The following is a 17805-nucleotide window of genomic DNA, read 5'->3' on the forward strand; positions in this document are numbered from 1 at the left end:
TATCAGAGTAGCATTGCGAGCGCTAGGAACGTATGCCTGCTAATTGGCAATGGCACTCGTCCTGCCCTGAGCCCCTGTGGGTTCGTAGCGCTCACTATGCTGCTCTGATAAGGCGTGTTAAACTTTGATAAGGTGTGATATCTTTGATAAGGGGTTCGATTCACAAAAACGTGGTAACTGCTATCACACCAGTTATCATGCAATCTGCCCCGTGTGTAAAGGATTACTCCGCGTGATAAACGACCGTTTGTGCGCGATTCACATGTGTGATCGGACACAATTGTTTACGCGCGCAAACTGCCATGCATGGCAGATTGCGTGATGACTGCTGATCGCGTGATCACACACTGATTGCTATTAGACTAAGAGGTGCCCCCAATCCCCCCAACACCTTAATCTCTAGTTATCTGGCTTGCAGTCACTGCCATGTATCCCCTTTTCTTATTTCTCTCTGCTTCAAACACAGTAGGGGAATGATAGCTGAGTGAGTTGTGCACCCCCTCCTACACTGCGCCCTGAGGCTGGAGCCTCTCTCGCCTCTGCCTCGGCCCAGCCTTGTTTGTACGTAGATGTTGTGTTCAATAATCACGGATGCAGAATAACTGGGACTAGGTTTATTTACAAGCTTTAGCAGCCCTCTACATAAAGCAATACTTTTCTCCATGTCTCCAGCATTCATGAACAGGAACCAACAACCCACAGCAGTACAGATCATCTTATGCGAGTAGCACAGTGCCCTCTACAGGACAGATATATGAACACCACAATAGGACCTGTTCAGCATTGTACAACACACAATAAATATTAATGATTGATAGATATCATTGTTATTTCTTGCTGGGTAACTCTGTTGTCTTCTGGGCATTGATAGATAAAATACAAGGTTTACGGACCAATGTTTAAGTCGGAGATTGGACAGTTCAAGATGGTGATGATAATGGACCCACTAATGATTGAGACACTGGTCAGACAGGAGGGAAAATATCCTATGAGGACGGAAATAGACCTCTGGAAGGAACATCGGGACGCCAGGAATCTACCTTACGGCCCTCTGACTGAGTAAGCATAACCACCTGATGCTAAGGCCTATATCAATTAGCCATGGCAAGATTTCCCATAAGGCACTGTAGGCTTGTGCCTACAGGTGCTTATGTGCCAGGGGTAGCTGTGTATTAGCAAAGTATAAAAGGCAGTTATTCCGCTCTATAACCAGAAATCATCCTTGTTTAGTTCAGAGAAACAAACAAGGGCTGCTTTCTGCGTTTTTTTGGATCGTTTGCGATCCACAAAGAGCAAGGACACAAGCTTTCCAATGGACCTTGCATGGGTAACTTTTCATTGGTGCGATACGATTACAACATGGTTTTACCCGAATTGCAAATGTCGCTACTACTGCATTTGTCTTCTTCTGTGTGCCACCCTTTGTATTGAAATTACCTGTCTGATTCTTGGCAGGTTGCATCCAGCTATGCCTTATTGCCAGTAAAATGAGAATTCCTTTCCCATCACAGAGCAGATCACCTGATCCAGCCCACCTCCTCCCACTGCTGAGGGATATTAACGCTTTGTGTCCAGCATTGCAACCCTATAAAACTATGTGCACTTCTCATCAACCTACCCTGCCTAAAATAACAAACCATTTTTCACATCAGGGGCTTGATTCACAAAGCCGTGATAACTCACATAACGGTCGTGCTAGCGTTGTGCGTGCGCTATACTGCGAGTAACGGTTTTCATGCGCAATTGCAAATTTTCGTATGCTAACACAAATTTTTGTGCAAAAAAAGCGCATTAGCCTGCGCAAATTTGTGATTTCGCGTGAAAACTATTACACGTGGTATAGCGCGCAAAACGCTAGCACGACCGTGATATTAGTTATCGCGGCTTTGTGAATTAAGCCCAAGGTCTGGTAAGATAGGACAAAGTGGGAATAAATTAGGCTGCCTACACACGAGCATATCCATGGGCAACCTTTTAGGCAATTGATTAGTACAATTAATTTCCTGGTCCTTTACTGAGTTAGCAATCATGAAAAAGGCAAGTACCGCTCAGGTTTTTGCCTTTTTCATGATTGCTAACTCAGTAAAGGACCAGCCTTTAAAGCGTTGCCATCATATAAATCTGGCATAGCGGGGTCTGAACCCTCTATAACAGTAATTATAGATTGACGGTATACCTTGAAATCAATCAGAGCACTCAGTATAGGATTTTATATAAAAAATTGTATTTGCTTATCATACAGCATATATACAAAATATGAACAGTTCTAAGTAGTGTTTCCTTCTAACAGTATTCCATCTTATCAAGGCTTTTATAGCCAAGCGTTCATTAATCTTCTAAGTACATTCAAAAAAGAATATAACAGTTGTGTTATGTAGAATAAGATCAAAAGTAGTCTCATCTGTATCAATAGCTGCGTATCTATTAGCTGTGTAAAACTTGTAGTAATCTTCTTAAAGAAATGGCTTAAAAAATAGCTTCTAAAAAAACTTCTTGCTAACACCTTAACAAAACTTAATGCTGAAAAATTAATAAAGTAAATCACCAGCATATTACCCCTTCTCTGTCATCTCTTCAGCATCTAGAACCACATGTGGTAAGGTAGCTTCTGCCTCATGTGTCTTCACAGGAGATTGTTGGGCTTCTGCAAACTATGAGCTTTCAGCTCCTACTTTTATAGTGATTGGATGCAATAGGGCTGCCTAATCTAGAATTTCCCTAAATCCCAGGTTCTAATTGGCTCAAGCTTCCTTGCGTCAATGCTTTATCATGTTTTGAATACCTAAATCATAATATTATAGTTTATACATTCTAAATAGGGCATTTCTGACTCAGTTAATTAAAAATGGACGTCACCAGCCATCTTGTCTGCTGGTTGACTTTTTTTGCCCCAGACATTGAACTTCCAAACAGTAAACAATTTCTGATAATGTGTCCTTCTGCTAATTAGTTTGGAATGTGTCTGTTCTTTCCCAGACATAAGATTGGTCAGGTTGACACTGTAACCAGACCTGTAAGAGTCTTCAGCAATTTAAGGCTTATTGAAACATACAGGGCTTCTAATATACTTATTTAAATATAAAGCTTATTATATAATTCTTCTTAAAACAATTAATCATATAAGATATAATTGCACATTAATCGACTGAAAAAGCAAAAAACTCTGTGCACATGTGTATTGTGGCTTTTCTGACAGATTCTATACTTTTAATAAGTTTTAGCTAATTTTTCTAAAAAATCAATCATGGCTGCAGTGTATGCGGTGCGACATGCAGTAACAGTCAACACTTGCCAGCATATCTGATTGCAAAGCAACCAACAAGACACAATCGTTTGTCATTGTTTTCCTATCAGTCTGCAGCAGAATTGATTTAAAATCAGAGGACCATCCAATCATGTGATAACTGGTAGTTTGGGGAACAGGAAATAATGGACAACATTCAAAACAAGTCAGTGACTGTAAAGGTGGCCATACATTAGGAGACTTGGCTGCAGATTGGCCTTCCAATTCGATTATAATCAAATCGGATGAAATTCGGTGCCGCCAAGTGCATGCTCGATCGACAAAGTGGCTGATTTCAGACCTAAATTGGTCACATGAATGGGTGGACATGCTGCAAGATGTAGAGCCGACTTGCTCGATCAGGTGTGCGGCAGTAACGCCAAGCGATGTCAGGATGAGCAACGAATGCAACAAAACCCCAGACACTGTCCTTCCCCAGTGCACTGCACATTACCTGTCACTGTCCGCCGCTGGTTCTGGGCTCCATCCTCCGCCCATACACGCACCCCATGTGGTTGGCAGAGTAACGTAGGGGTATGTGTGACGTCACACCCACCCACGTGTACGCCTGCAACCAAATGGGGCGTGTGTATGGACAAAGGACAGGAAATGTATAGTGTACTGAGCACCGGGGGGAGGGGGCATATTTGATATTAGGGGAGACAACGTCAGGCCAGCGAGGTGGAGGATACCGCGTCACAAGGTCGATTCTGGATTGAGTCCAGCATGAAATTGATTGGAAATCGGCTTGCGGTACATGGGCAGCTGACAGAACTCTCTCTAATCAGATTCGTTTCGAGAGAGATTTTTCTCTTGGTCGACTTAGCCTATCATCGCTAGATGTATGGGTATGGGCACCTTAATTCTTCTCCTCTCTACAAAGCATGTTTTATTTGTCACTGCCATCTCTGCTACTCCTTGAGAGTTTACCTCACTTCCTGTCGGAACAGGAAGTGATAAAAATTCAGGACAAAGGAAAACAATTACTATAGAGATTGGCCGAGTGATAATTTATTGGTTGATAAGACTGGTTGTTTGTAGCTGCTCTTCACCTGCAGGACTTGTCTTGGCCCCCAGGCAGGGACACAAGTGGCACACTCTCCGCACTGTACTCAATAAGAGGATGCTGAAGCCATCAGAGGCCAGACTCTATGAGGGAAGCCTTAATGAGGTGGTGACGGATTTGATGAAGACCTTCGAAGATATTCGCAGGGAGAGCCCATCTGGAAATACCGTCCCTGACATTGCCAACGTCTTTTATCGATTTTCCTTAGAAGGTACAGTACACTTTAGAGATCACAACCTTTTCTCACTTGAGGAACGCCAAATAAGACCTGAAATCACAACTAAAAGCCCCCTTATGTATCTATGCAACATGGCGGCAGAAATAAAAACTGCAAAGGCTTAATTAAGAATACTTACCCTTCCATTGTTTCTTTGTTTTTTTCAGTTCTGAACAGGAAGTGCCAGCACCAGTTTCTGGCCTAGGCTAAGGAAACAGGAAGTGACTCTGCCCATGCCCATGTGATCACAGCCAGAGGCGGCCTTACAGTACACGGGGAATGGGGCGATTGTCATATGTAGGGCCTAGAGACACAGTTATGCTATAGATGCACATGCATATACACACAAATACACACACATGCCAGACACACACAGCAGACACACACACACACACACACTATACATACACACACACACCCCTCAGGTTCTGTCAAAATGAGGTCATTTGTCTTCTGCAAGGGTCCAACCAGCACATGGACCTTTTTTCTTCCCTACACATTAGCTATACCTGTCTTTTACCGTATTAGGGGGTGCATAGAGGCCAATCTCTCTGCCTTTCCTTTCTTACAGGTACTCCCTCCACATTCAGACTACCTCCACCCTGAGCTCACCTCTCTGCTCCTACCCTCCTTGCTGGGGGCCAGGAAATCTTTCAGCCATAGCAGCTCCGCAGACGCATTGCCCGGCAAAGTAAACACTGGCTGGGAAGCACACATCTGCTGCATTACTGGTGGTCTCTCTCCTCCTGGATCTCCTCCTTGTCAGTAGCATAGCTGCGGGTCTCCTTATGGTAGCACGGAGGTCGGCTGGGCAGCATGGGGGGGGACGCTTTTCTGATGAAGCAATACCTGCAGGCCACTGCGTATCAGCCGAGCGGCACTTCTTTGAAATATTGTCCCTCCTGCCTCTATGATTGGATGGCCACAGTAGCTCCAGTATTGGCTAATGGGAAGAAGGTGCTGCTGCTATTGGCCGGTCTACCTTTGATTGCTGCTTCACAACAAGGTTCTGTCACGGAGAAATCTGAGGCCCCTGCGTGCGGGGCCTGGAGCGATTGCCCCACTTACCCTCCCACCTCCCCCCCAAAGGCTATCTCTGTCACAGCTTTCAGGTAAGATGACTCCTAAAGCCTAGTAGACACTTTAAATTATGGTTGGCCATTCACTGACCAATTTTACCACCTGCATGTAGTATGAGGTCCAAAAGATAATAATGACTACTATGGCCTCAATTCACTAAGCTTATCTCCTGTCTTTAATAACGTTTCTATAGTTATCACCATGGTGACGAGGCATGTAGTACTCAGGAAACATTTTACCTCAGGCAAAGCTAAAGTTAACTCTTCAATCCTTAAAATAACTCCAGAATTCGAAAGTTAAAGACAGTCTGTTAATGAACTGCGTGTGAAAATAACTACAGAGGAGGTAACTTAACTACAGAGGAGGTAACTTGAGGAATGAAGAGATAAAATAACTCTCTTACTGTGTGGTGGTAAGTTTTCTCTTGCCTTATTATCTCCAGCATGATCTTAGTGAATTGAGGCCTATGAACCGATTGTGTAGGTAAACCCTCATACTACAAGGGGGTGATAAAATTGGTCAGTGATTGGCCAATCAATAAAAGTGTGTACCAGGGTCTATTTAGCATTAAGGCTGAATACACACATCCAAAATTGATTGGCCAATCACTGACCAATTTTAGCACTTCCATGTAGTAGGAGAGTTTACCTACACAATCTGGTCAGAGTATTCAAAATTAATTGACCCTCATATTATATGGAGGTGATAAAATTGGCCAATATAATTTCAAGGCGTATACCAGGCTTTAGTTCTCAATGCTGGAGGTCTGCACAGACAGATCTTAGCTTGTGTAAATGTGTATAAACTGTTTTCTTGTACACACTGTTCTGAGCTATTAGCAAATCCCCCACCCCGTTTTCACTTCAATTTCAAAGTGGACCTGAACCCTTGCACAGGACAGAAGGAAACCAGTGAGAGATGCACCCTGTATGTATATAAAGAGTTTAGTCTGTCTAATCCCCCCTTATCTGTGACTAATCACCACTGTAATTTGATCTCTCCGCTGTGTCAGCTGGCTGCCTCGGCAGAGCAGCTAATCTGTAAACACAGAATGTTAACCTTATGTCTGCTTCCATGAAAGCAGGAAGTAGACATACTGCAGATTTAATGCAGGAATTGTATCAGCTGTAACAAAGACATTTTTTTAATTTAAAGGTTATTTTGCTGTTGCTTATCTTTTACAGCAGAGAGGAAGTTCTGAGTTGTGGTCTGCTTTAAGTAAACTCTTTCCTCTATCGTAGGAATCTCCTCTGTTCTGTTTGAGACCAGGATTGGCTGCCTCGGCAAACAGGTCCCTCCAGACACGCAAAGGTTTATTAAGTCTATTGAAATCATGTTGAAGAATTCTGCTTATGTCACCTACCTGCCGGTGTGGAGCAGGCGAGTCTTACCTTACTGGGACCGGTACCTCACCGGGTGGGATAACATCTTTGCATTCGGTAAGTAAATTAAAAAGGAGAGCTCTAATACAATAGCCCCGAACTGATGGCGGCAGTTATATAGATAAAGCTGGCCAATTTTCCTGGCCAATTCAGGGGCAAATCCAGGATTTCCAAGGGGGGGGTTCCTGAAAGTGGCGTGTGGGCGTGGCCAAAATATGGTGTGGGTGGGGCCAAATACTAGCAGTTTCTAGGCTAAATTGCACCCAGGGTGAGGGCGTAAAATGCGCCCCCAACGTGGAGACAGGTATAGGTGCCCGCAGTATAGGTAGCCAGCTATAGGTCCCCCCCCCAGTATAGGTAGCCCATATAGTTGCCCCCAGTATAGGTTAGATAGGTATATGCCCCCCAGTATAGATTAGATAGGTATATGTCCCCCAGTATAGGTTAGATAGGTATATGCCCCCCAGTATAGGTTAGATAGGTATATGCCCCCCAGTATAGGTTAGATAGGTATATGCCCCCAGTATAGGTTAGATAGGTATATGCCCCCCAGTATAGGTTAGATAGGTATATGCCCCCCAGTATAGGTTAGATAGGTATATGCCCCCAGTATAGGTTAGATAGGTATATGCCCCCCAGTATAGATTAGATAGGTATATGCCCCCAGTATAGGTTAGATAGGTATATGCCCCCCAGTATAGGTTAGATAGGTATATGCCCCCAGTATAGGTTAGATAGGTATATGCCCCCCAGTATAGGTTAGATAGGGCTATGCCCCCCAGTATAGGTTAGATAGGGCTATGCCCCCCAGTATAGGTTAGATAGGTATATGCCCCCCAGTATAGGTTAGATAGGTATATGCCCCCCAGTATAGGTTAGATAGGTATATGCCCCCCAGTATAGGTTAGATAGGTATATGCCCCCCAGTATAGGTTAGATAGGTATATGCCCCCCAGTATAGGTTAGATAGGTATATGCCCCCCCCAGTATAGGTTAGATAGGTATATGCCCCCCAGTATAGGTTAGATAGGTATATGCCCCCCAGTATAGGTTAGATAGGTATATGCCCCCCAGTATAGATTAGATAGGTATATGCCCCCCAGTATAGATTAGATAGGTATATGCCCCCCAGTATAGGTTAGATAGGTATATTGTCAGATCCAATCACAGCAATCAAATCTGTCAGGAATCTATTGCACATTTGTACTTTATTGATTTGTTTTTAACTGAAAATTGATCAAAATGATCAACCCGGACTGGACAGAAATCTCGATCGAAGGTACCTTAAGAGGATAAGACCGTTTAGATATTTTAAGAGACATTCCATTGTCATTATAAAATTCCCATTTATAGGGATGTCAATGAGATACAACTAATTCCAAAGTTGATGCAAATTTATGCAAATGTTTTATGCAAATTTCTTCAACTTGAAGTAAACAACAAAATACAATAATAATAATTATATATTTGGACATATTAGCTGTGACATGACTATGTACTCTGTAATGTGCTGCAGAAGATGTCCGTTCTATATAAATACATAATAATAATATGGTAGGACATTAGACAATGACTATGGTAGGGCGAGATTGTGAGCTCCTCTGAGGACAGTCAGTGACATGACTACATATCTCCCAACTTTTTGAGATGAGAAAGAGGGACACTTAAGCCACGCCGCTGCCACACCCCTGAGCACGCCCCCGGCACAACCCTAGTCATGAATACCATAAAGATTTCATAAGAAAAATATGTTGTTTTACATTTCAAACCACACTGGTCCTTTCTATCCTGTTGCATTTTCCTTCATATTAACATTTGAAAATTAGAAATATAGGAATTTAAAGGATGGGAATAAAGTTTAGAGTCAATAAAACATATTTTTTAGAAGAAAAATATATATATTTACATAGAAGAGAGACTAAGTCCAGAAAGAGGGACAAATGAGGAGGAAAGAGGGACAGGGCTCCTAAAGAGGGACTGTCCCTCCGAAAGAGGCACACTTGGGAGCTATGTGACTATGTACTTTGTAAAGTGCTACAGAAGAGTCAGAACTATATAAATATTAAACATGATTGATAATAATTATGATAAAAGTGGGTATAGTAAACCCTCCTACTCAGGCTAGTTAACCTTTGGCCAAGAATCTAACCTATCTACAGCTGTTCTGTTTCGTGTTATGGAAAGCTTGATCTCTAAATGACACAGACGAAAGAGAAGTTTATTTTTGTACTTGGCCTGCCAGCTCACGTGCCTCCCTGTCAGCCCTCCTCCCCTCTCCATTGAACAGTATATGCACAGCAGTGTCGTCCTATCTAGCAACAATCGTTAAGGCCAACCCACATTAAACATATGCACATGAGTATTTGCGATAGCTGCTCCGGCGGCAGCAGCCGAGACGAGAAAAATGCAACAATTTTGTGTTGGAGCTGCTTCTCACTGACTCCCAATGGAGAATATTTATAGCTATCTGCAGCTTAACTTGTGCCTGTTTCCATGGCAATGCATGTGTACACGTGTAATGCGAAGGAACTATAACCGAGGATTGAACTTCATCCCAATCAACAGCTGATACCCCCTTTCCCATGAGAAATCTTTTCCTTTTCACAAACGGATCATCAGGGGGGTCTGTATGGCTGATATTGTGGTGAAACCCCTCCCACCATCATGGTCCTGACAGTTTCCTATCTGTGAACCTCATTGCATTGTGGAAAAATAGCTGTTTTCAACTGCCAAAACAGCAAGCAGCATCTCCTTCCACTGAAATCACCTTCCAGCAGTAAAAATGTCACCATGTGATAAATGTCAGAATGGAAATCAGGGAGAGGAAAGATGTTACAATGGGCAAACACTGACTAAATCATTTATACATAATATTGTAAAAATTAAGCACTTTTTTATTACATTATTTTCACTGGAGTTCCTCTTTAAAAGCACCCACACTTATTTGCCATTTATGTGGAGGTTTACCACAGACCTGAATGTAATCTACCAATATTACCATTACCAACCATTAACTGTACACCCAGTGCTCGGCGGATGACTCAAGCAACTACTGTAAGTTACCAGCATAAAATCCGCCATCACGGTCCTTGCACTTTAGTGGGAGACCCTACCCCCAATAAGTATGAACCCCTGACAAAGCACCATGAAATAAGGGAACAGGAAAAAAAATGATGAGGATGGCAGGTGGGAGCTGTTTCAAAGTTTATAAGTGCCACTGGTCACATGAGAGAGATGAGAGAGGGATATGAGCAATGAGCATACCTCCCAACTTTTAGAGATTGGAAAGAGGGACACGTGAGCCACACCCCTGCCACATCCTAGCCACACCCTTAGTCACGCATGCCATAAAGATTTCATATGAAAAATATGTTGTTTTATAATTCAAACCACACTGTTTCTTCCTATCCTGCGTCATTTTCCTTTATACCTTATTAGCATATGAAAATAAGAAATATATATTGATTTGAAGAGGAACTGTTACCAAGAATCAAACTTCATCCCAATCAGTAGCTGATGCCCCCTTTCCCACCAAAAATCTTTACCTTTCCTCAAATAGATCATCAGAGGCGTCTGTATGGCAGATATTGTGGTGAAACCCCTCCCACTGTGTGATGTCAGGACCTAGGTCCTGACCTCACACTGTGGGAGCCTTGTTGCATTGTGGGAAATAATTGTTTCCAACTGCCAAGCAACCAGTATCTCCCTATACATGTATAAAAATACAACCTTTTAAAGTTTAGTTTATTTTCCTGCCTGTCAGCAGTAAAGATGATGACCTGCAGGCTGATTGTGGATCAAGCAACATGAACAAATTCCATGGCGAATATTCATCATTTCTTGACCTCTCTTCTATTTTTTTAGCGTCTCACTTTGCAATGTATTGATGATTTTTTTCCCCTTTTTGCTAAAGTTTCTCTTTAAATATCACCCAAACTGTCTCTTTGCTTCCCCTGCAGGGAAAAAGCTGATTGACCAGAAGATGAGTGAGATCCAGGACAGGATGGAGAAGGGAGAGGAGGTGCAAGGGGAATATCTGACCTACCTGCTGTCCAGCGGAAAACTGACCATAACCGAGGTGTACGGCAGCGTGGCCGAGCTGCTGCTGGCTGGCGTGGACACCGTATGTAGGAGATAGGACTTATTTTATCATTGAGAAAGCTACACCTGTGTTTCGGTAAAGTAGTGGTGGTGGGGCACGTGCATTCAGCAATGGATCCTTAAAGGGTACTGAAGAAGAGAGGGGGCGCACTGAGCGATATATACAATAAGGAGGGGTGGTATCCCAGGACAGGTCTCACCTCATACGAAATTGGCTTAGCACAGCGTGCTTTGCCGAGATCAGCCTGCGTCCCTCTATGCCGAGCCGGGGACTGGGCTCTCCTGGTAGGGCGGACGTGACGTCACTCTCCGAGGCACTTCCTGCAGGAGTTGCTATGAAGACTAGAACGCACTCGCTGCTTCTATCGTGATACCGCAGCGAGCAGCGTACAGTTAGGTTATCAGCAATTAATAAAGACAACCCAGCTAGATAATTATGATTTAATGACAACGCGTTTCGCGGAAGTTCTACCCCCGCTTTTTCAAGTCATATGGCCATTTTAAAAACAGTTCATTATATACAGCAATTCATAAGGCTGTAGCCAATCGGCTCTGTGTAGAGGGGAGGGGATACCGTAGTACCTATAATAGCCACAATTAGCGTATTGATCCTACCATTAGGGCTACAAGTAGCATTGCTAGGCAAACTTTATATAAAGTTGCTATAGATATTTCAGATTGTTAGTTTTTGAGATTGTGTGTCAACAATAGCTGTATGCCTCCACAGTGCCTTTCGGCCACAGCCATACATAATCATAAAATGAGTTAAGCAATAAGTAGTAAAAAAGCATTAAATCTTTTTATATAAAAGGAGTTGAGATATAGATATATATATATAGGAGCCTCATATGTCCTCAAATTCATATCCATATTCAAGTACATGCACATACATACTCACATGCATGTACACTTCCACACATCCACACATATATGGGGGAGACACATACACCACCACATACTCATACGCACATATACATACATCCCTCCATGTGTACTCCCCCATAATTATTCGGACCTATAGCAATATTAGTCCATGACTATACTAAGTTCCCGCATAGACCACATTATATGTATATATATGTCTCTGTATACGCACACACTTGTTCCAACCATATCCCTACATGGATGTACCCTACCAAAAGATGTAAATTAAAGTACCACTGATCGAAAGTGACTCATCTCTTCCAGACATTTATTTAAACCACCTGGTTCCAGTGTTCCCAATTTTAGGATCCAAAAGGACTCCCGTCTACATAGAACCCGATATCTTTCATATTTGCTCGAATGGTGAACCTGCTCTATAATGGTGGCCCTCAGGACGTCAAAATTCCTTTTATGAGCTAAGTTAAAATGATGAGAACACCCCATGTTTCGGTTCTCCCTTAAATATGTTGGATCTATGTTTGTTTAGTCTAGTTTGTAATTTTTGGATGGTACGGCCCACATAGGCCAAATCACATGGGCAACTAAGTAAATACACTACGTATGTGCTTTGGCACGTCACGTAGTTTCTTATAGGATATTCAATAGACTTATTGGCCCTAAAGGTGGTAACCCCATTAATAATTGTTCTACAGCACAAACAACGCTTGGAGTTACAAGAGTAACAACCAAGTTTGTCCTGGGTTCCCGTTTGTAAAGTTTTATTCGTCGAGGAACAACTAATTTGGACGGATACCAATCCTTTCCGTGTGAACCTCGTCCTCCATCGCCGTTTCATAGACGATGTGTTGTGTGTGTGGGAAGGCACTGTAGATGAATTATATAGATATAGAGATTACCTAAATGGGAATAAATTGGGTCTGTCCTTTACCATGGAAACAGACAACTCGCAGATACACTTTTTAGATTTGGCAATTACAGTAGATCCTGATGACTTGAGTATCAGTACTACTAACTATTTTAAGCCCACGGACCGGAATGGCTATCTTGATTATAAATGGAAAATGGGAAACATGGAGGTTAGGGTTGGTGTACAGTCGGTAAGCAATGTGTGGACATATTTGGGTTCACAGTTCATGTATGCTCCTCTCTGTCTGTGGCATGCCCTTCAGCAAGGATAGCAGACACCCCCAACAGAATCGCACTCAAAAGACCCCACCAGACCCACAACAATAAAGGTTGGCAAGTGCCGGTGAATATAGATTGTCACGAGTCACAAGAAATTCATGAGGGAATTCAGGGGTTGGGGAGATATTAAGAGGTTCCAGAATAGGATGACAATAGGATCCACAGGAGCCATGCCACCTGGGCAACTGCCATGACTGCTTCTTTAGAAGGCCTTTTAGAGCCTCAGGAGGAAGACCCAGAGTGACATAATTGTTGGAGCCTGGGGAGAATTTAGTGAGTAGGAAGTGGGGGAGTGTTAGATGGGAGAAGAAAAACATTAAATAGATATGTTATAAGATTCCTCCATCTTTGTTCCAGGAGAATTTATAGTCTAATTCAATTGGCCTGCATTAGGTAAATGGACTCTGGCGTCTCCCCCCTTTCCTGTAGACCTCCAACACCTTGTCCTGGACTCTGTATGAACTGGCTCGGGACCCAGAGATCCAGCAGTCGCTGCACGAGGAGGTGGTCCGGGCAGTTCCTGTAGATCAGATACCCACCGCTGATGATATCTCACGGATGCCACTGCTGAAAGCTGTGATCAAGGAAACCCTTAGGTATGTGCAAATCCAGCAGCTCTCATGTTGACTCTTCCACTGGTAGGCGTGGGCTTTCTTGAGGCACGGAATCTTAGTGACTACCGGTCGTCACCAGAGCACCCCACAAGGGATGATGGGCCGCTACCCCTAGCAGGCCAGGCAACTGACGACTTTGCTGCCTAGAAGCCACCAGGTCACAACCCCCAGGATTGCCCCACCAGCGACAAGAAAGAACAGGTGACAATACGTTCCAGAGTTTGTAGTCAAGCAAACCAATGTTCAGGGCAGGCAGCAATCAAGCAAAGTCAAACAAAAGTTGAGGTCAAGGGCAGGTGGAGTTCTATCATTAAATGATTATCAGACCAATTGTCAGGACAGGTGGACAACAGAACATAGTCGGTTAACAAGCTAACATTGGTAACCGGAAATCAGTCAGAACTGGTGGGGCACTACTTGTGAGCACAAGGTACAATCCAGGAAACGTTTATTGACACATCCAAAGACAGACAAGGCAGCTGACATGTTTCAGGCGCACATGTGCTTAGTCTCATGACTAAGTGTGCTGTGGGCATCTCTGCAGAACTTCTATGTTTCCCTGTGGAGGGTTGCCAGGTACCACCTACCTATAAGAGGGTTTGTAGTAGTACCACTTGGTTTTTGCAAGCACAATGGAAGGCTAACAGCTGCTGCCACTAGTGATGATGTCGTTGCTGCTTCAAGGAGACATTACACAGAGTCCCCAACCGTCCCGTTTTCATCGGGACGGTCCCGATTTGGGGGCCCCTCCTGCCACCCCGTGCTGCCCCCCCTTCTGTCCCGGCCGCTGGGCAAGGGGAAAAAAAACTGATCGAGGCACCAGCCCCGGTGATGCCGTATGCTATGCGGGATGGGTGGCCGCTATTTCTCCCTCCCTGCCTCCTAATGTGCCCCCCAGTGTCCCCCCCTGCCTGCAGAGTTAAATGCGCAGAGGAGCGGGCTGTCATTAATCTTACCATTGCCTCTCCGTACCTGGATCTGGCTCTTCTAGGCTTCCTGCTTCCTGTGACATCACAGGAAGCAGGAAGCCGAGAAGACCAGATGATTTCCCGGTGCGGAGAGGCAATGGCCCTTAGAAAAGCACTTAACAAAAATGGCCAATGCACAAAAATTGGGGGGGGAAAAAGCATCAAAAAACGGCCAACGCAGACGGCCACACGAAGGTAACGCAATGTGAGCAAAGCCTCAAAGTGTCAGACTCTAATCAGCAAATTAATCCAAAACACCTGCAAAGGGTTCCTATTTTCATATATTAGCTTCACCTTTAAGTTGAATTACTGCAATAAATGGACTTTTGCACAATATTCTAATTTTTCCAAGTTTCACCTGTAGATACAAGTGCTAAATGTTTGACATCTATTCTTTTCATTTCTCCCCATTGGAAAATATTTCCCTAAATTCCTTTTTCTGGGATCTCCAGGGCTCTTTTGGGCTTTAAAGGGTACCAGAGATGTACCCTAGCTGAAAAAAATGAAAAAGAAGTTATACATACCTGGGGCTTCCTCCAGCCCCATACGCTCCGATCAGCATCTACGAGAACCGGCTCCCATCGCTGACGTCATCAGAGCTGCGCTACGCAGGAGAAGTGCGCCCTCTACGTATCTCTCCATACAGTGCTGCAGAGATACGCAAAGAGCGCACTTCTGCTACGCTTAGACTGGCTCTGACTGACGGAAGAGCGGGGAGCCGGTTCTCGTAGCTGCGGGAAGAGGAGGACGGCGGCGGCGTGGGAGTGATCAGAGCGTATGGGGCTGGAGGAAGCCCCAGGTATGTATAAAATCTTTATTTTTTCAGCTCTGGTTCCCTTTAAAGGGAACCTTAACTGAGAGTGATATGGATGTTTCCTGTTAAACAATGCCAGTTGCCTGGCAGTCCAGCTGGTCTCTGTGACTGCAATAGTGGCTGAATCACACCCTGAAACAAGCATGCAGCTAATCCAGTCTGACTTCAGTCAGAGCACCTGATCTGCATGCTTGTTCAGGGGCTGTGGCTAAAAGTATTAGAGACACAGGATCAGCAGGCGATTCAGGCAACTGGTATTATTTTAAAAGGAAAAATCCATATCCTTCTCAGTTTAGGTTCCCTTTAAAGGCTGCCAGAAGTGAATAAAATAAAAAAAGTTAGATAATTACATAGTGGTGGGAAGAGTCTTGATTGTCCAGAGACTTCACAAATCCTGTTCCAGAGCAGGGTCCCTCTATAGCTATTTGACTGAAGCATTTCAAATAGGTTTTTTGACTTTCTTCTGGCCACAATCATGGCCATAGACAAGCTCATCTGGACTGGGCATGTGCAAGTAAGGTCTGCGCATGCCCAGTAGACTAAATTTCTTGTGCATGGAGGGGAAAAAAAAGTTGTGAACAAGACTTTGTTCTACTGGGCACGTGCAGAACTTACTCCCACATGCTCAGTTGGGATGTGCTTTTGCATGGCTGGGAGTGCGGCCAATAGAAGAGGAGGGTCCATGGGCGGATTTCTGACAAGGCCACAAAGGCCATGGCCTAGGGAACCAGGAAAGCAAGAGGCGGGCTGAGGGCAGCAGGGTAGCAGTAGGAGTTATCCTGCCAGACATTAATCCTGCTACACATAGTGGTGGGTGTTACCAACAGCCGGATCTGGCAGCAAACGGGCACTTAATGTGGCCACTAACGGTCCAATTTCTAGCAAAAAATCGTTCGAGCGATCAGAAATTCTGATCGGATTGGTTAAAAACCATCTCAGTTGATGGGCACAATCGATTATGAACGATTATAAAAATAGTCGTCCGATTGGATTTTTGTCAAACCAAAATTTGGATTTTCTTGATTGGTTGTGATAGATAGGAAGCAAAGATTGGTTCGTTGATGGTGTAGTGAACGATTTTTCTTCCAATCAGAATTTCTGATCGCTCGAACGATTTTTCGCTAGAAATTGGACCGTTAGTGGCCACCTTAGTGATCTCTGAGCTGCCTGTCACTCATCGAATGTGCCGCTCATCAAAGATCTTACAATCTAATCCCATCATGTCATTAAGGCCTTGTTCACATTATAAATCGCCAGCGCACTTGCAAGCGCTGAGCACCTTTGTGAGCGTTTTTAAAGCGCTTTTCCCTGTGCTGTTAGAGCGATTTGTGCTTTGTTAAGCACTTTTGTCCAGCGACTTTTTTTTTCTTCCTGATGACACTCAGCAAGGGAACTCTTTGACCTGGAACAGAATACATACAATGTATTTATTCTTAAAAGCGCGGGGGAAATTGCTTTTCAAATCTCTTTTTCAAGCGCTTAGGGATTTCCCTATACTATTGAAGCGCAAATACTCAGAAAATGGTACAGGAGCCACATTTGCGATTGGAAAGAAAGCTCATCGCTCATGTGAGAACACTCACATAGAGCAACATTGCAGAAGCGCGTTTTTAAAATCGCCAGCGCTTAAAAATAATCAAACGCACACAGTGTGAATTTATAATCTAATCATTGCTATCACGTTACTAACTGTTCTCAGAGACAGGGATGATCACCGGAGGAGATCCAAATAGGTTTTATTCGGATTCCATTCAATTAATTCGATCACCTGTGCGAGTGGTCAGGGAGGGGGGGGGGGGGTTAATCTTACCCATGAGACGTCTTCTTGGTTCCGTCCCTCGGCGCCTCCCACGATGAGTTCCAAGCCACGGTCACGTGATTGCAAACACTTCCTCCTTTCAGGTTGAAGGAGGAAGTGTATAGTCACCTGACGGCGGATTGGAACGCAGCGTGGGAGGCGCAGAGGGACGGATCAAAGAAGACGTCTCATGGGTAAGATTAACCCCCCCTCGCCCACCCGCACAGGTGATGTAATTAACTGGATGAAATCCAAGTAAAACCTATTCGGATTTCATCCGGTGATCATCCCTGCTCAGAGGAGCCTACAATGCTCCTACCGTGTTGGCGTTCAGAATACTGATGGTCCGGGGTAGCTGGTGATAGTGGGCCTTGGGCGGTACAATGTACAAGTCAGGCCCTGGGAGCAGGGC

The 17805-nt window shown here is 44.1% G+C and overlaps 1 protein-coding gene across 1 annotated transcript in view; it reads left to right on the top strand.

The window, feature by feature from the left end:
* Window positions 1-882: 882 nt before the first annotated feature.
* The window catches only part of LOC137525163 (sterol 26-hydroxylase, mitochondrial-like), a 28962-nt gene continuing 12039 nt past the window's right edge, over window positions 883-17805 (top strand). Inside the window, exons 1-5 of the mRNA XM_068246038.1 lie at window positions 883-1059; window positions 4361-4560; window positions 6888-7085; window positions 10988-11151; window positions 13629-13795. Of these exons, the coding sequence (XP_068102139.1) occupies window positions 896-1059; window positions 4361-4560; window positions 6888-7085; window positions 10988-11151; window positions 13629-13795 (893 nt within the window). The 5' untranslated portion in view covers window positions 883-895. The remainder of the gene's footprint in view (window positions 1060-4360; window positions 4561-6887; window positions 7086-10987; window positions 11152-13628; window positions 13796-17805) is intronic.

Source organism: Hyperolius riggenbachi, chromosome 7 (genome assembly GCF_040937935.1).
Source record: "Hyperolius riggenbachi isolate aHypRig1 chromosome 7, aHypRig1.pri, whole genome shotgun sequence".
In the NCBI taxonomy this organism is placed as follows: domain Eukaryota; kingdom Metazoa; phylum Chordata; class Amphibia; order Anura; family Hyperoliidae; genus Hyperolius; species Hyperolius riggenbachi.